At 45.0% G+C, this 17,605-nt stretch overlaps 1 protein-coding gene across 2 annotated transcripts in view; it reads left to right on the top strand.

Annotated features, from left to right (window-relative positions):
- Window positions 1-17,605, top strand: part of capn3a (calpain 3a, (p94)) — a 91,550-nt gene that overhangs the window by 63,082 nt on the left and 10,863 nt on the right. The window contains exons 14-17 of one of the 2 annotated variants that reach the window (XM_055640938.1): window positions 6,701-6,793; window positions 9,904-9,981; window positions 11,527-11,584; window positions 15,340-15,401. In XM_055640938.1, the coding sequence (XP_055496913.1) occupies window positions 6,701-6,793; window positions 9,904-9,981; window positions 11,527-11,584; window positions 15,340-15,401 (291 nt within the window). The remainder of the gene's footprint in view (window positions 1-6,700; window positions 6,794-9,903; window positions 9,982-11,526; window positions 11,585-15,339; window positions 15,402-17,605) is intronic. The other variant, XM_055640937.1, reaches the window with a different exon arrangement.

Raw genomic sequence — 17,605 nt, forward strand, 5'->3', positions numbered from 1 at the left:
CTAACCTGGACTGTGGATGCACCATCTGACAATACTTGGTCAATCCCATTGAGTGAAGCCGAATTTACTGAATAGCGAAAGGCTCAGATAGAGTGGATGTGATGTTTCACTAGTGGGAGAATCTTGGACTAGAGGTCACAGTCTCAGAATTAAAAGGTGTTCCTTTAGGAAGGAAATGAGGTGAAATTTCTTTAGTCAGAGGGTGGTGCATCTGTGGAATTCTTTGCCACAGAAGGCTGTGGAGGCCAAGTAAATGGATATTTTTGATTAGTGCAGGGATCAGGGGTTATGGGGAGAAGGCAGGATAATGGGGTTAGGAGGGAGAGATAGATCAGCCTTGATTAAATGGTGCAGTAGTCTTGATGGGTCCTGATGGCCCGAATCTGCCCCTATTACTTCTGATCTTATCATTTTGTCTGAAGCCACAGTACATTTGCAGTGGAATTTGCAAGTGCCCTTTGGTACACAGGAAACGGGGGGGGGGGGGGGGGGGGGGGGGGGGGGGGGTGGTGGGGGTGGGGGGGGGGGGGGGGGGGGGGGGCTGATGTGGTTGGGAGTGGGGTGGGGGGGGCTGTTAGGACGTATTGTTGGGAGTTTGGGTGATCTCGGAGCTTGATGTTGATGCTCACTGTCCACAACAGCAAAAGACCCATTTCCCAGAGCCGACATATTTTTGATGTAGTGATGAGGTAGTTTGGAGATACAGCAGTGTCGTCCAGTTCCCTGCTTTGCTTCCATGAGCTTTAGGTTTAACACACTTTAGATTTAACACATACGGTCAGCAACCTGTAAAGTCCAAAGAATCACGATTGTATCATTCTCAAAAAGTGGACATTTTCCAAAATAGGGGAAATATTTTCCTCAGGTGGATTTTATAATTTTAGCAGGCCAATTGACCATGCCATGCAGTAATTGAAGTATGCTTAGTCTTAAATGTTTTCACCCGTGCCTGATTCACACTCCTCTGTCCACCAACCCAAGATAAAATGTAACCCAAAATACACAAGAAGTATTCAGAATTGATGATATTGCTGAAACTATCTGCCCTGTCCTCTTCCAGTTACTTTCCATGTTCTTTCTAACTGGAGAAAGGCACAAAATGCTGGAGCTACTCAGCAGGCCAGGCATCGTCTCTGGAGAACATGGATAGGTGATGTTTCAAGTCGAGAGACCCTTCTTCAGACTGATTGCATGGGGTTTAGGCGGGGCAGGGGCTGGAAAGAGAGCTGGAAGAGATGAGGGGCAGACAGAACATGGCCGGTAATAGGTGAACACATTCAAGGAGGTTTTCCTTCCACCGGCTTCACAGTTTGCAACTTTTCTATCCTTGAGCTTCAAAATTCGCAGTTCTTTATCCTTTTGGGCTCACACCTGTCTTTTCTTCTATGGCCTTTGTCCAACAATCTGCCCATGGAATCCCCCTCGTCTCTGTTCACCTATTAGCAGCCATGCTCTGTCCTGCCATTCCTCTTTTGCAACTTCCTTTCCAGCTTCCCCCCCCCCCCCCCCCCCCCCCCCCCCCCCCCCCTGCAATGTATGAAGGAGAGTCCTGACCTGAAACGTCACCTATCCATGTTCTCTTGAGATGCAGCTGTTACTCCAGTGCTTTGTGTCTTCTTTGGTAAACCGGCATCTGCAATTCTTTGCAATTACATTTCTCTCTAACTGGTCTTTCTTTCCCCTCTGCCTAACCATCTTCTATCGGCTCAAAAAAAAGGTGCGTGAGCTGCTGTTTTCTGTGCATGGGGTGTGAAAACACTTGGACAAATCCGGTACTCTGAGGGGAATGCTGCGCACCTGAATGGAGAGCATGGAAGATGCAGTGGGAAAGATGCCATTAACTTGCATGCATCGACCGGGTACATTCAGGTGCGGGATCGTCCTCTGCAGTGACAAAGCCAGAATGAATGTGCCAATAGCGGTGGAATGTGCTCGGGATTAAGCTCAGCTTGTCAATTCCTTCAGGCAAGGGATTTCCCTTCACATCCATGGAAAACTTTCTTCTGTCCTGTTATCTATTTAGACTCTTGAACTGTACAGCACAAGCCCATGCAGAACATGATGCCAAGTTAAACTAATGGAGTAATCAATTCTTAAAGCACAGAAACAGGCCCTTTGGGCCAAATTCCCCATGCCCACCATGATGTCCCAGCTACACCTGCATGCATTTGACCCATATGCCTCTCAACCTTTGCTAACCATGTACTGTCCAAGTGTCTTTTAAATGTTGTTGTAGTACCTGCCTCAACTACCTCCTCTGGCAGCTCGTTCCATATACCCTCCATCCTCTGGGTGAAAAAGTTGCCCCTCAGGTTCCTACGAATCTTTCCCCACTCACCTTAAACCTATGTCTTCTGGTTTGTGATTCCCATACTCTGGGATAAATAGGGATTCACCCTATTTATTCTCCTCTTGATCTTATATACCTCCATTAGATCATCCCTCATCCTTCATGGAATAATGTCCCAACCTACCCAATATTTCCCAATATAGTTCAGGACCTCAAATACTGGCAACATCCTCGTAAATCTACTCTGCCTGCATATAATCCATATCCCTTCATTCCCTTGTGCTTATCCAAAAGTTTCTTAAATACCACTGCTGCATCTGTTTATCACCACCCCTGGCAGCATGTTTTGCACACCGCACCAAAAAAAACTGCACTGCACATCTCCCTTAAACTTTGCTCCTCTCATCTTAAACCTATGCCTCTAGTCTTGGACATTTCGACCCAAGGAAAAAAGGTTATTTTTGTGAACTTAATCACAGCTGGATCTTACTTGAATCTAAGGAGGAGACAATCCATAGAGCATATGAAAACACTAGAAAGTTAATGGGGTTGATATTATGTAATTATGTAAACAGGGAATCAGTGGCCTATTCTGATATCGCACCGCATTGAAACATAATGGGCAGGATTTAAAATGGGCTGCTGGTTCATTATCACCCTCCTTAGATTAAAACATAGAGTAGGATTCTACTCAGCTGTTGCCCAGTATCTTCTCTGGGTGAGTTATCTCCCAGGCTTACAGCACAGAGAATGCCGAGGCTGCTTGCACTAAACCTCAGACATATTGGAGCTACTCATGACTTTCTGCAGTCGTGTAAGATTGTGATTATTTGAGAAATAAAATTCAGGATAGATGTAAAAGGGTCTGCCTTTTCACCGTAACCCATTTTGCATTGTCGTACAAGCTTAAGATCTGTCTCAATGTATACAATCAGCGGACTAACCCAAGCTTGTTGGTTTATGCCTGTTTCTTGGATGGATTGTGTGTCTCATAGCCAATCTGCGTGTTTTGTGTGCATCATTTTTATCCTACATGGTGGTCAAAGAAATCAGTCCTGGAACTCGTGGCTTCAGTCCATCTATGAACCAAGTGGAGGGGAGTAAATTGCTTATTTTCCAGCTTTTAAGATGCCTGGAGACCCACCCTGTTATGTCAAGGATTGACTCTGCATCACACATTCTCCAGCTATCTTGTTTATAGGCCCATCGTTTCTGAGTTTCCAGCTCCCGCAACTCAACCATAAACTCCCACCTCTCTTCCTCCCATTGGCATTGATGTTTTTGTTCATCAGCCAGCAGAGGTCGCTGTCCCCTCTTGTGAGCTAGCTGTGCCCTCTCCATGACACTAAGCTCAGAGAACCATCTTTCGGACAACAGGCAGCCCCGGGTAATGAAAAGGTTCGGATCCAGGGAACTGTTCTTAAGTCAGAAATGAACAAAAACAGTGTGTGGGAGAGGATCACATAAACAACTGTGATGGGATAGCGAGCAGATGCTGGAAGACCAGCCACCAGCCGATCTCACTGACAGTGAGTGAGTGAACGCATCTTCCCAGTACTCTCAGCTCTGCTCAGCTCGATCCAGCCTCCATCGTTGTGCCTCGGGACCAAGAGTCACGGAATTGCCCCAACCCCACCTGCCAGAAGATGCCTGTAACCTTACAGCAGCCGGCAAATCCAGCCACATTCATCCCGCCAGTCTCCCAAACATTTATTTGTATGTACAGGGTGCCCATACGTCAGGTGTTCATAATTCGGGGGAGATCTGTGGTCTCCAGACTCCTCAGTGGGAAAACCACTTTCCTCTTTCTATCAACTCAATCTTACAAAATGCTAAACAAAGACTTTATTCTTCAAATGTCATGCCAAGGACTATCTAAATTGTAATCCACAAATCTTACTCCAGCACGTACCAATTGTGTCCTTCCACGCAACTTACACTTCACCTGTCAGATACAATTTTCATCTTGTCCTGGCCCTAGTGGGACATAATCCTGTAGTGCCAGATGTGGAACTATTATGCTCCTATGTCTCACGGTGGACCCCTCCATATCAGACTTGGCCTCCAATTGTTCAGAGAACCCTATCCTCAATTTGTGCTCACCCATGCAAGGGTGGGGATTGGGATCCTAGTCACATTCTTTTTGCGCTCTCTGAACAAGGACAGTTTAGGTTATTTGTAGCAAGCCTCAGTGTTGACGCCCAAATCAGCTGAGGCCAGGACTGGTATCAAATCTGGAATTTTACTGGCTTGCAGTACCACCGAGTCAATTTACCCATGGTGGCTGGACAACTTGGATCCATTTCTCTCACTGAGGTAGCTGGAGGGTGGTCGAGTTTAATGCCTCTTTTGGACAGCTTTGCTCCTGGTTTCAATTGTTTCAGTTAATGTTCCAGTTGATTATTATTGGTCAGGACCACCTGTTAGGATATAATTACATACTTTCCTTTCTTGAAGTTTTGTCATATATTGGATTTTACAGATGCTTCCTTGAAGGATCATTTATTATTCTGTACATTTCAATTTAAATTGTTGCTATGTCCCCTTCATAATATACAACTTTAGTCATAATGTCGTCTTAGTAGTTTTATAAAAACTTGTCCAATAAACCTCTTCCCTCATAATTGCCATTTGAACAAATTCATTGCTGCATTTGTCAGAGTGAAGACAATGTTTGCAATAATAAAAAAAACCAAGATAATAGATGATGGAGAAAATCAATTCTAGGCATATTTAGAGCATTGCAAGTAAGAAAGGTTCATTTGGAATAAAAGTAGGCAGAGGGATTGAGTTGTGAAGCTGAGTGAAGGCTGGGAAGGAGTTCTGACCGATTACCCAAGGAGAGTGGAATAGAGGGTGGGTATAGCAAGAGGATGTAGCCTTTGTGAAACAGAGGTAGGGTAGGCAGATATCATGTAGGGAGGAGGGATTTGAAAATGAAGAGCTGTTTTGAAGACAAGCCTCATGGATATGTTGAGAAAATCTTGGCAGCTGTAAGGACAATGGCGGTGTGGACCAGGCCAGAAGGTGGTGGGTGTTACTTGGGAAGGGAAACAAAGGCAAGGCAGTTCAGGTTGGGGTTCATCGGGACAGTAAGCTTGTGCCCCCTGCGGGTTTACACCGAGCTGAAGCAACATTGATGGGGGACGCTGCCCGGATTGTGGTCTCGGTTTCGCCAACCACAGATCATCTCAGGTCAGCTGTTCCAGGATTGAGGAGAAACGTTGGGACCGAAGCAGAAGTGTAGGTGGAATGTTAGCTTACAAATGGAATCTGGATCGCCATAGACCTGCAGGTATTGGTGGGGGGTGGAGGGATTGGGGTGGGGGGGGAACTAGTCCACAAAGGTAATGTGGGGACCAAGGAGACAGACTTGGAGATGATCATGCAGGCAGAGGAAGATCCAAGTAGGAGATACAGGGGGGTATTGTAGACTTTTTTCAGTGCTACAAGAGAGTAAATGTTGGTGTAGTGTATAGTAAGTAGGAGGTGGCAGAGAGCCTCTACTCATGCTAAAGGCTTGCCCATATATCCTTACATTATACACACACACTTCCATGGTAGCCCCTTCTCCTCCCATACGCTGCATCTTTGAATCCACAGAATACTTCCTGCTGGTTTTGAGGTTCTCAATCCAAATCAATCCCTGCAGAACCTGGGGCTAATTCTGTGGACATAGACACAAAATGCCGGAGTAACTCACCGGTTCAGGCAACATCTCTGCAGAAAAGGAATAGGTGACATCGTTTCAGGTCGAGACCCTTCTTCAGACTGAAACCTTCTTCCATATCGACCTGAAATGTCACCTATTCCTTTTCTCCAGAGATGCTGCCTGACCTGCTGAATTACTCCTGCACTTTGTGTCTAATCAGCATCTGCAGTTCCTTCCCACGCGCGTTAATTTTCTGAAAGTGAGAGGTGCTGTAAAATGCAGAGGCTTCAGAGAAAAAAAAGAGCCTACAGGATGTCCACTTTTCAAGCCCTTTCCACACACAAAAACAACCCTTCCCAAGCCAGTAGATAGTCTGTAACATAAATGAACAAAGGTACTGGAATTCTGTCTCGCTTTCTGCCCCCTCTCTGCACTACGCCCAACTCCCTTTGCTGTGAAACATGGATCGTTGCTCAGGTGCCACTTTTCCCCTCACCAGAGTCGATTACAATTGGTGAGTATTGGCAGGCGGAATACCTCTTCCATTACCCAGCAATGCCAGGGTCAACAGTGGCGCAGGCTTCATGAAAAAGTCATCCAGCACAGAGTAATGTGAATGTGTCTGTCTCACTCCTTTGGCTCACTTGGCCATTCCATTGGTGGATCTTGCTTAATTGTACCTTCAAGGCACCTGTCAAACCCACACCATATCTCCACGTTCATCAGTATCTTCACTAACCACTCACTCTCTCCTCTAGCCAATCATCTTTGTTTCTGATAGAGCTAAGGGCACTGGAGACTTGCAGAAGGAAGAGAGGGAGAAAAGAATGGAAATCAAGAAAAAGATCAAGGTTTCTTCATGTGCTAGCATGACTTGTTGTTGCATACATTTATTGAAACGCTCTGCACACCTCCTTTCCATGCGTCAGGTGCTGCCACAACAACGCCAGATGCTTGTGGATGGGAATGCACTAAAGGTTTGACAGGGTTCAGGAGCTTGGCATGACAAGCAGCTTAGTATGGTGTTTCCAGATATAGCTGAAGGTAAATTACTGGCAGAGCAGTGGGAATTTCTGGATGTCGAAGGGAAAAAGGGCTAACGATGAATCACATTGCCACTCCAGACGCTTGTTCAATGTCATCGTACGCTATACCCAGCCTTACCGACAAGACCATACCCCCAGACAGTCTCACTGACAATACTAGACACCAGCCAATCTCACTGACAAGACCAGACACTAGGCAGACACATGAAACTGCAGATGTTGGTATCTTGAGCAAAAAATCAAAAGGCTGGACGTACTCAATAGGTCAGACAGCATCTATGGAGGGAATGAAGAACAATGCTTCGTCAATGAGGGAGTGGGGAGTGGGGGAGAAAGCTTGAGAAGAGCTGGGGATGGGGCAATGTGAGGGCAGTGATAGTTGGTACAGGAGAGGCAAGTTTGATTAGCAGATGGGTGGAGCAAGTGACAAAAGGGTATCAGTTAATGAAAGAAGAGTGAATTGCAAAGCTGTAGGGAGGGATATGGTGGAAGGGGCAGAGGAAGGAGAGAAAAATGGGGAACTGGGATAGAAATGAGCATACATTGGAGGGGAAATTACCAGGGTGACCGGTGAGATGGTGAGAGAAATGTGTGCTCATTGGGGTGGGGGAAGGTCAGAGAAAAGAGAGAGATGGGTGTTAAAGGCCCGGACAGTGGGTGACCAAGAGGAAGAGGACTGAACTGTGTTGCCTTCCCTCACAGTGGGAAATGTTGATTCCACTGTGGGGGGATGTTTTTATGTTTGATGTTAAATTCTATAGTGTTGTGTTCATCTTATGTGTGTGCTGCATGGTAACCCAAATTTCACTGCACCAATTGGTGTACGTGACAATAAATGTCTGTACTGTACTGCACCTGAAAATTGAGAATTCAATGTTCAAGCTATCCAAGTGGAATAGAAAAGGTGCACGTGAATCCCTGTCTCGCCAGGGAGGGCTGCTGGATGGAAGTGAGAGAGGAGGTTTAGGGTCACCTCTCCTGTTACCTCTCCTGTGGATGCAGTGGAAAGTGCTTGGGGAGGGGTGGGAAGGGTTAAATCAACCAAAGAGTTGCGAAGGGAATGGACTCTGGAAAGCAGAAAGGGTGGGGATGGCAAAATGTGACTGGTGGTGGGATCACGTTGAAGGTGATGGAAATCTGCGATTTTTTATGCTTTGGATGCAGAGGCTGGTGGGGTGAATGATAAAGTCCAGGGGGACTCTATCCTTGTTTTGTCTGGGGCCTGTGGGAGCGAGAGCAGAGCAATGGGAGAAAATGGGAGCCACTGTTGAGAGAAGCCATGTGTACTGAAGAAAGAGGACATCTCGGATCACAGATGTCTCATCTTGGAAGCACATCTGGCAGAGACAGAGACATTGAAAGTAAGGAATGGCGCCCAGGTAGTCTCATGAACAGGACCAGACAGACAGACTCATTGACAAGACCAGACTTCTGGAGACCTTACTGAAAAGACTATCAAGAACCCTCAATAGCATCACCAACAAGACTGACTCCCAGACTGTGTCACCAGTGAGATCTGACACCTGAAACTGCATCCACTGTTGAAACTGAGAACAAGACAATCAGAAGTGCAAACTCAATTACAGGATGATTTTTAGTGGTGTGCTGACAGACAATCAGGTGCTCTGTTAATAGCTTGTTCAGCAAAGGGGATTTTGACCGATTGGTCCATCCTTCAGCTCTTCATCCTTCAGTGTGTGGACATAAATACAATTGAATAAAACAGGAGATTCGGCCTGTATTGAAGCAGTAATAGGAAACATATCAGCGAATCTGTGAAGGGGTTTGCATGTGGTGAAGGAGAATTAAGATCCTATAATTTAGGGAAAAGCAAAATCATCGACACAAACGGTAGCCTGAAGCTGATGTGCTAAAATGAGTTTGTTTTGTCAATGGCTAAGTGACAGAATGAAGGGAGTTATAGTTGACTGAGGTGAGGTCAAGGTTTATTTGAAATATTAACAGAACCAGCGATACACTATAAAGTGTGCTTCTAACTGCCTGAGGCTTGTGCTACACAGGAACATGCCACACATCACCTTGCTGGTGGTTGGTATTGGGCTGACATTATTGTTGGCTGAGCCCTACAGGCCTGTTCACAGGGTCAGGTAAATGGGAGCTCCCTCTTGCTAAACCCACCTGCTGCTGTCCTCAAGCTTTTTACTTATCAATAGACAATAGGTGCAGGAGTCGGCCATTCGGCCCTTCGAGCCAGCAACGCCATTTAATGTGATCATGGCTGATCATCCACAATCAGTACCCCGTTCCTGCCTTCTCCCCATATCCCCCGACTCCGCTATCTAGCTCTCTCTTGAAAGTATCCAGAGAACCGGCCTCCACCAGGCAGAGAATTCCACAGACTCACAACTCTCTGTGAGAAAAAGTGTTTCCTCGTCTCAGGTCTAAATGGCTTACCCCTTATTCTTGAACTGTGGCCCCTGGTTCTGGCCTCCCCCAACATCGGGAACATGTTTCCTGCCTCCAGCATGTCCAAACCCTTAACAATCTTATATGTTTCAATAAAATTCCCTCTCATCCTTCTAAACTCCAGAGTGTACAAGCCCAGTTGCTCCATTCTCTCAGCATATGACAGTCTCTCCATCCCGGGAATTAACCTTGTAAACCCCCTAATAGCAAGAATGTCCTTGCTCAAATTAGGGGACCAAAACTGCACACAATACTCCAAGTGTGGTCTCACTAGGGCCCTGTACAACTGCAGAAGGACCTCTTTGCTCCTATACTCGACTGCTCTAGTTATAAAGGCCAACATGCCATTCGCTTTCTTCACTGCCTGCTGTACCTGCATGCTTTCAGACATTATCTCAAACAGCTTTAGGTGCAAATGTATTTTCGGAGTTGCCTAGGGAATCCTCACCAACTGCATAACCTTTGGTTTTATTTCCACCCATGGTCAGCCCTCACCAACAACAGCTGGAGAGGAGAATGAGGAAGATCTACATTTCAGCCGTATTTTCAAACAGCTTGCTGGAGACGTAAGTATTTCTGTCTGCCAGTGGGATGTTGGAGTGTTTCTGATATTTTACTGGGATATTTCTATCCTCCCAAGTCAATTGGGGTTTATTGTCGTAAGCACAGGTACGTTGAGGTAGAGGTGCAATGAACCTCTTGCTTGCAGCAGCATCATGTGCAGATCAACATGCAAAAGCATAAATGATACATATATAACACAACATTTTGCAAGATAGTAAAAGAAAGAAGATTGTGCAAAAAATGCCCCCCAAAAAAGGAAATTACAATATAATGGTACAAAACACAGCTAGGAAAAAAAACGTCCATGATAGTGCAAAAGATGATCCACAGTGTTCTGTTGTCAAGGGAGAATTGGGACTGTGCAGGTTGGTTCAAAAACCTGATAGTTGTAGGAAAGTAGTTGTTCCTGAACCTGGAGGTGTGTGATTTCAGACTTCTCTATCTCCTCCCTGATGGGCATGGTGAGAAAAGGACAAGGCCAGGGTTGGTGGGGACCCTTAATGATAAATGCTGCCTTCTTGAGGCAGTAGGGCTCCTGAGTGAGGTGCAGAATGAAATTCTCTAACTGGTTTCATGAATGTGGGACATTCGGAGAAAGTGTGGTGGTTCTTCAGGAAAGAGGAAGTATCGAGGAGATCATTTAAAGACGTGAAAGAAGCAGGGATCCGTTCCCATTGGTGAAAGGGATTCAGAACCAAGAGTCGTAGAATGGATGTGATTCATAAAGAAAATGTGGTCTGGGGAAAAGTTATGACACGAGTGAGATCTGGAGTGCAGTCTCAATGGGTGTAGTGAACGCAGACTCAACAATGGCATTCAAAGGGAAGTTGGGAAGTCTCTGAATATGGGGTGGATGGACTCCTGCAATATTCTATCAAATATTTGCTCAATCTGTAAAAGGACAAACAATAAATTGTGAATAAAATATATTGCTGTAATAATAAGGGGTGAGATAGTTCAGGAGCTATTTAGTTACATGTTAGATCAAAGAGAAACAGTGTCCAAAGTTGTGGAGTTAGAGAATGTGAGCAAATGTACCCAGGAGGAGTAAACTGCAGCTGACAGTCATGGTGAGTGGCACAGGACTGGAGGGAGACCCCTGGTGTGAGCTACAACCACTCTTGACACAATGGAGGTTACTGTGGAATCACAAGAGACTGCAGATGCTGGAATCTTGATTAAAAAACAAAGTGTGTAGGAAGGAACTGCAGATGCTGGTTTAAACTGAAGATAGACACAAAAAGCTGGAGTAACTCAGTGGGACAGGTAGCATCTCTGGAGAGAAGGAATGGGTAACATTTCGGTTTGAGACCCTTCTTCTCGACTCGAAATATCACCCATTCCTTTTGGGTGGATGGACTCCTGCAATATTCTGTCAAATAATAGCTCAATCTATAAAAGGACAAACAGCTAATTGTGAATAAAATATAAAATATATTGCTGAAATAATAAGGGGTGAGATAGTTCAAGAGTCCCTTAGTTACCTGTTAGACAACGAGAAAAGGTATCAGCAATACCATCTCAGGCCATTCTTTCTTTCACTGCAGGACATGCAGATCTCTGCAGCTGAACTGATGAGCATCCTCAACCGCATTGTTAAAAAACGTAAGTGCTACTTAAGAAATGTTGACCCCTTCAGCAACAACCTACTATAGCTTGAAGGGTTATATTGTACTTGTATTGTGATATATTTCTTTAAGAGAAAAGATAGCACCCACTGGGCTACAGATTGAGAACAGCAAGAACTTGCAACACATCAACAGGGTTTGCACTGATAACATTGACTTCCACCAGTCATTACACAAGGAAGCTTGACACCACTGCTCTATGATTGTGACAATTAATCCTCTCTCTCTTCCTAACAGTTAGGTGACCCGCATACAATTCTAATAGCAGAAAATGGCATTCAGATGTTTCTAGATCAAACTTGCTGGTTATTGGAATCCCTGATGGGCCGCCCTTTTTTTTTTTAAGTTCTGTTACCATCGTAAATAATATTTAACAATCACTCCAAGTTGGGCGAAAGATTGTTCTAAATACTGTACATGGTAGTTATTGGAACAGCATGAAAAAATGCAGCGACAGTGCCCACTATTTGATGTCTCTAAAAGTCATACCTGGCACCCTATATCTTGCTTAATGGACCATTCATTCCACCCACTGGGTGGAAGATTTTATATATGTTTGGTTTTAATTTTCCAGAATCGTCTCAATTTGGAGAAGGTTCTACCAGACAAAATTAGAAAATGTAATTCCTTTATTCAAAAAAGGAAGGAAACAGATGGCATGAAACTACAGGCCAGCTTAGCATCTGTCAGAGGAAAATTGTTTGAAGCTGATAATGGAGATGTTAAAGTTGGACACTTAGAAAAAAAAAGGTCATCTTGCTAAAGCAAAATTTGATGAAAGTGATATTGTTTAGTTATTTTATTAGCATTATTTGAAGAAGTAATGTGCTGTGGAGTGAGGGAGACATACACTTCCAGTTGGGCTTATAGGACTTGATATTACAATAACTACTATAATTGGCACCTTCTTACTATCTTGAGTGGGGGTAGGGGTAAAAACTCAATTGGGATCATCAGGTGGGCACCCTCCTTCCTTGGAGTTTCGTTGATAAGCCCACGACACCTCCAGAGGGCTCAACAGCAACACCTAGCGTCCCATGTGTGCTCCCCTCCGTTTCCCCTCTTGCTGGTCACTATGCAGCCCAGTTGGAGTCCTTCCTCTTCAGCCACAGCCAGTTGCTGCTTCGCTCGGCAGCGACCTGACGGCTTGCCGGAAGGCCTGTCCTCGAACTCCCATTCCCTTCAGGAGACTGGTTGTTGAAACTGGCCCTTCGGCTTAAAGGGCCTGTCCCACTTGGGCGACCTAATCTGTGAGTTCTGGCGAATTTTCCCATGACTCATACTCGCAGCATGGTCAACACGAGGTCGTAGGAAGTCTTCGTAACTCTCCTTCATGCTCGAGAGTGGTCTCCGCGTACTCGATGCCTCAGCTAGTTCGGGGCGTTTTTTCCAATATGTTAAAAAAATGCCCACGAGTAAAAAAAGGTCACCAGGGAAAAAATTGATACTTTTTTACTCGTAGGTCTAGTCGTAGTAGGTCGGCATGTTAGTCGTAGGTAATCGAGGGTAGTTGAGGGTAGTCGTAGATAGTCTTTATCATAGTCGAAGGGAGGTCGAAGGAGATCTTCTACATAGTCAAAGGAGGTCTTCAACATGTCATTTTTTCAAACTCTTCTAAACTCGCCAATTAGGTCAGCCAAGTGGGACAGCCCCTTAACTTGCCTATGATGACCCACATGCCCCATCTACACTAATCGCATCTGCCTGTGTTTGGCCCATATCCATCTAACCCTATTCTATCCATGCACCCATCTAAATGTTTCTTAAACGTTGTGATATGTTTTGGAAAGTTCAACCTCATGATAGTATGGTTGCTAAACTTACCAATGGTATATAGATATGTAGGAGAGTAAGTAGTGAAGAAGACAGACAGGTGTTATTTAAGCTGCAAGGGCTTTACATAGATGTGAGTGAGCAAAAACCTGGCAAATTGTGTATTTAACAGGAACGTGTCAAATTCGCCATTTTGTCAAAAACAATTTAAAGTACATTGGCCAAATGATGAGAAATGGCAGAGTTGCCAGGCGCATGATTCACAAAAGGTAAATATGTAGGTGGCAAGTAATCAGGAAAACTAACAGAACGTTACTGTTTATCATGGAGGGACTTTGACTTAACTCAGGAGGTTTTGCTTTCATGAGACCACATCTGGTGTATAATATTGGTTCCTTTATTTAAGGAAGATGCTTAATACATTAGAAGCAGTTCAGGGGGTTACTGCAGTGATATCTTGATTAGGAGGATAGGTTGGGTAGACTAGGGCTGTTCCTCTGGAATTCAGTGTCAGAAGGGTCTTGATTGGCACAAATAAATCCCAAGGGCACTTGACAGGTGGAAATGGAGAGGATATTTGTTTTGGGAAAAATCTGGACATGCCACTGTCCCACTTAGGAAACCTGAACGGAAACCTCTGGAGACTTTGCGCCCCACCCAAGGTTTCCGTGCGGTTCCCGAAAGTTGCAGGTGGTTGCCGGAGGTTGCAGGTAGTGGAAGCAGGTAGGGAGACTGACAAAAACCTCCAGGAACCTCTGGGAACCGCAAGGAAAACTTGGGTGGGGCGCAAAGTCTCCAGAGGTTTCCGTTCAGGTTTCCTAAGTGGGACAGGGGCATTAGACTCACTGCTTAAAAATAAGGGTGATCCACTTCAGGCAGAGATGAGGCATTTCTTTTACTCAGAAGTTTGTGCGTCTTTGCAACTCTCTTCCCTAGTAGAAACAGAATCATAGAATATTTTTTTAAATCTAAGGTAGATGGTTTCTTGATAAGGGAGCTTCAGGTTACTGTGAAGATAGACACAAAATTCCCGAGTAACTCAACGAGTCAGGCAGCATGTCTGGAGAAAACGAATATGTGACTTTTCAAGTCGGGATGCTTCTTCAGAAAGAGAGTCAGGGGAGAGGGAAACTAGAGGTATGAAAAGGTACGAAAAGAACAAATTAGATCATCAAGGAAACACTCCACCCTGACCCATTGAGTTACTCCAGCTTCAGCAGTCAAAGTGACTCTTGCATTCTCTCTCATTTTCCCACACTCCCCCACCTTTGTCGCCCTACTAGTGTCACTGCTGTCCTGCTTAGTTTTTGCTGTTTGTCTACTCATTATTACCTTTTCCACAGCTAAAACAATGGACCATTGTGGACTCCACCTTTCCTTGATCATCATTGCTGGCTTTAATTTGTTCTTTTCCTACCTTTTTATACCTCTAGTTTCCCTCTTCCCTGACACTCATTCTGAAGAAGGGTCTTGACCCGGAATGTCACCTATTCGTTTTCTCCAGAGATGTTGCCTGACCTGCTGAGTTCAACATTTTGTGTCTATCTTCAGTGTAAACCAGCTTCAGCAGTTCCTTCCTACACATTCAATAGGTAACTGGGTTGACGGGAATGTGGAGATGAGGTTGCAATCAGATCAGCCATGATCTTAATGTTGGTGGGGCAGGCTTGTTTGTTCCAACTGATTGGTTGGACACCAGAGTGTGTAAGAGATTGGCAATATGAGCATACATGTTTATGCTAAATCAGAATGAACACCTTATACAGAATGTAATGTATTAATCGCAACACCTCTCTCAGCCTCCACAAGTCTAAATGGGATGTAGATTCCACATATTGCTGGTGGAGCAAGTTTGCTATATAGTTTTATTTTGGTCACTTTTGCACATTGCTCATAGATGTTTAATCCTTCACCTATCAATTTATCGACAGTATATTAATATTTTGTTTCTCCTTGCAGACAATGTTAAAACTGAAGGGTTTGCTCGGGAGTCTTGTCGCAGTATGGTTGCCCTCATGGATGTATCCTTCTCTTTCCTCCACTGAACTCATTATTTATTCCTCATATGTAATGGGTTGGAGCAGATCCCTGACTTTAATCCATGTGTAAATGCCTTCAGGTTGGCTTGGGGAGCAGTGTATTGCTGACAAACCGGAATCTAATCAATCCAAGAGTATGCTTTGTGGATTCTTGGCCCCTCATGGGATAGCTGACCAAAAAATTCACTTTCCATTTCCCCTTCCATTCCAACTGTGATTATTTTTCCCTTCAGCTTAACACCACCTGTGGTGATTCGCCCCAGGTTCTTTATTAGATGGCTTTTATTATTTTGTGAACCTGGACAATCGTTGAGGCTTATTTTCAGTGAACGTATTATGACTCTGAGGTCCTCGCACAGAGACAATCACTACAGGTGATTTCCGGTAGGCGGCGCGACGCTCGTCAGCAGCGGCCTCTGCAGCCCGTCTGCGTTTTTATTATTTTTTGTCTATGTTTCTATGTAGTTTTTGTTATTTTTTGTTGGGGTGTGTGTGTGAGAGGAACTTTTAAATCTCTCCCTGCACGGGAGACCCGACCTTTTCTTTGTCGGGTCTCCATTGTCGTTGGGGCTGCAACGAGGAGCGGCCTCCAACAGGAGAAGACCGGGGACTCTGGTGCCGACGACTCACCTCACCGTCGCGGAGCTGGCCGAGTCCAGAGCGGGTGGAGCGGTGGTGGAGCGCTGCTGCTGCTGCTGCTGCTGCCCGACCTCTGGAGATTCGGAGGCTGCAACTGCGGGTCTGCGGACGGCGGCACCGGGAGCCCGCGGATCCCTGGAGGGAGACGGCTTTTCAGGGCTCTCGCAACGGCGACTTCTCCCGCCCGAGTTGCGGGGTCGAAGAGCTCCTGGAGCGGGGCCTTACAGCACCGCCCCGCGCGGCTTGGAATGGCCGCGGGACTCTGCGAGCGCACGCCGGGGGCTCTAACACCAAGACCCGGTGTGCGACCTCGCACCACCCGGCATGGCTTTAATGGCCGCGGGACAATCGCCATCGCCAGCCGGGGGCTTTGACTTTGACTCTGACATCGGGGGGGGGGGGAGTGCAGTGGAGAGATAAGTTTTTTTGGCCTTCCATCACAGCAATGTGATGGATGTTTATGTAAATTATGTTGCGTCTTGGGTCTATTTGTTTGTAATGTATGGCTGCAGAAACGGCATTTCGTTTGGACCTCAAGGGGTCCAAATGACAATTAAATTGAATCTTGAATCTTGGACTTGCGAACAATGTCCGCATTTAAAAATGAATAAAAATCCCTGCAGTGCTCTATTCCTCCTTTCAGTGCTCATTCAAATTATTTCTCAGGCCACTGGAAGACAATTCAGAGAGAAGTGCTAGGTTATATTTCATCTTCAGGATGCAGAGACTGGTTCCAACCCTCCCACTATCAAACAGAACAGGGAAAACAAATCCTGCTGAGTGAATAGTCAAACCAGGCCTTTGGTTTTAATTCTTTCCTTGATTTGGAACTAATTCCTTTTGTTACCTAACACTTACCTTGAAATTAACTGATGAATTGTTGTAACTATACGCAACAATGTGCCAGGAAATGTTAAAATCACCTTTGTCGGTTTGTAGAAGTACCTTACAGTGTTTAAGACACTGGTCATGGAGTGATACATTGTGAAAGCAGGCTCTTCGGCCCAACTTGCCCGCACTTAACTGCAATATGGCCTGGAGGGAAAAAAATCATCATTCCTACCAAAGCAGCTAGGGAATTTAAGAGAAGCCGTTCTCAGTAAAGCTAAACAAGAAATGGCCTGGTTGTCATAAAATGTCATCTGGTTCATGATGTGTAAAGAGCTTAATCTCACACAGGTTAAAGCACAAGCATCTTTATTGTTCAGGTCATTATCATCTAAGCAATACATCACAGTTCTCACCACTGCAGCTATTGGCAGACAGTGGGCAAACTTTTACACTATGAATGTTATAATTAGGCGGAGTTATAATTACTAAGCATTCTAATTGGCTAACATGCAATAGCCAATCTACATGATGCTTTTCAGAAAAACGTCTCATTCTTTCCTGGTCTGATCTCCAGACCCACTCACATGGTTAATTTTTAACTGCCTTCTGAAGTTGATTAACAAGCCACCCTATTCAAGAGCAATTAGTGGCATACAATAAATGCTGCACTTTCCAGTGATGTCTGTTGTTCATAATGAAAAAAAAATCCTCTGAAA

This window comes from Leucoraja erinacea, chromosome 9 (assembly GCF_028641065.1).
Source record: "Leucoraja erinacea ecotype New England chromosome 9, Leri_hhj_1, whole genome shotgun sequence".
Lineage (NCBI taxonomy): Eukaryota > Metazoa > Chordata > Chondrichthyes > Rajiformes > Rajidae > Leucoraja > Leucoraja erinaceus.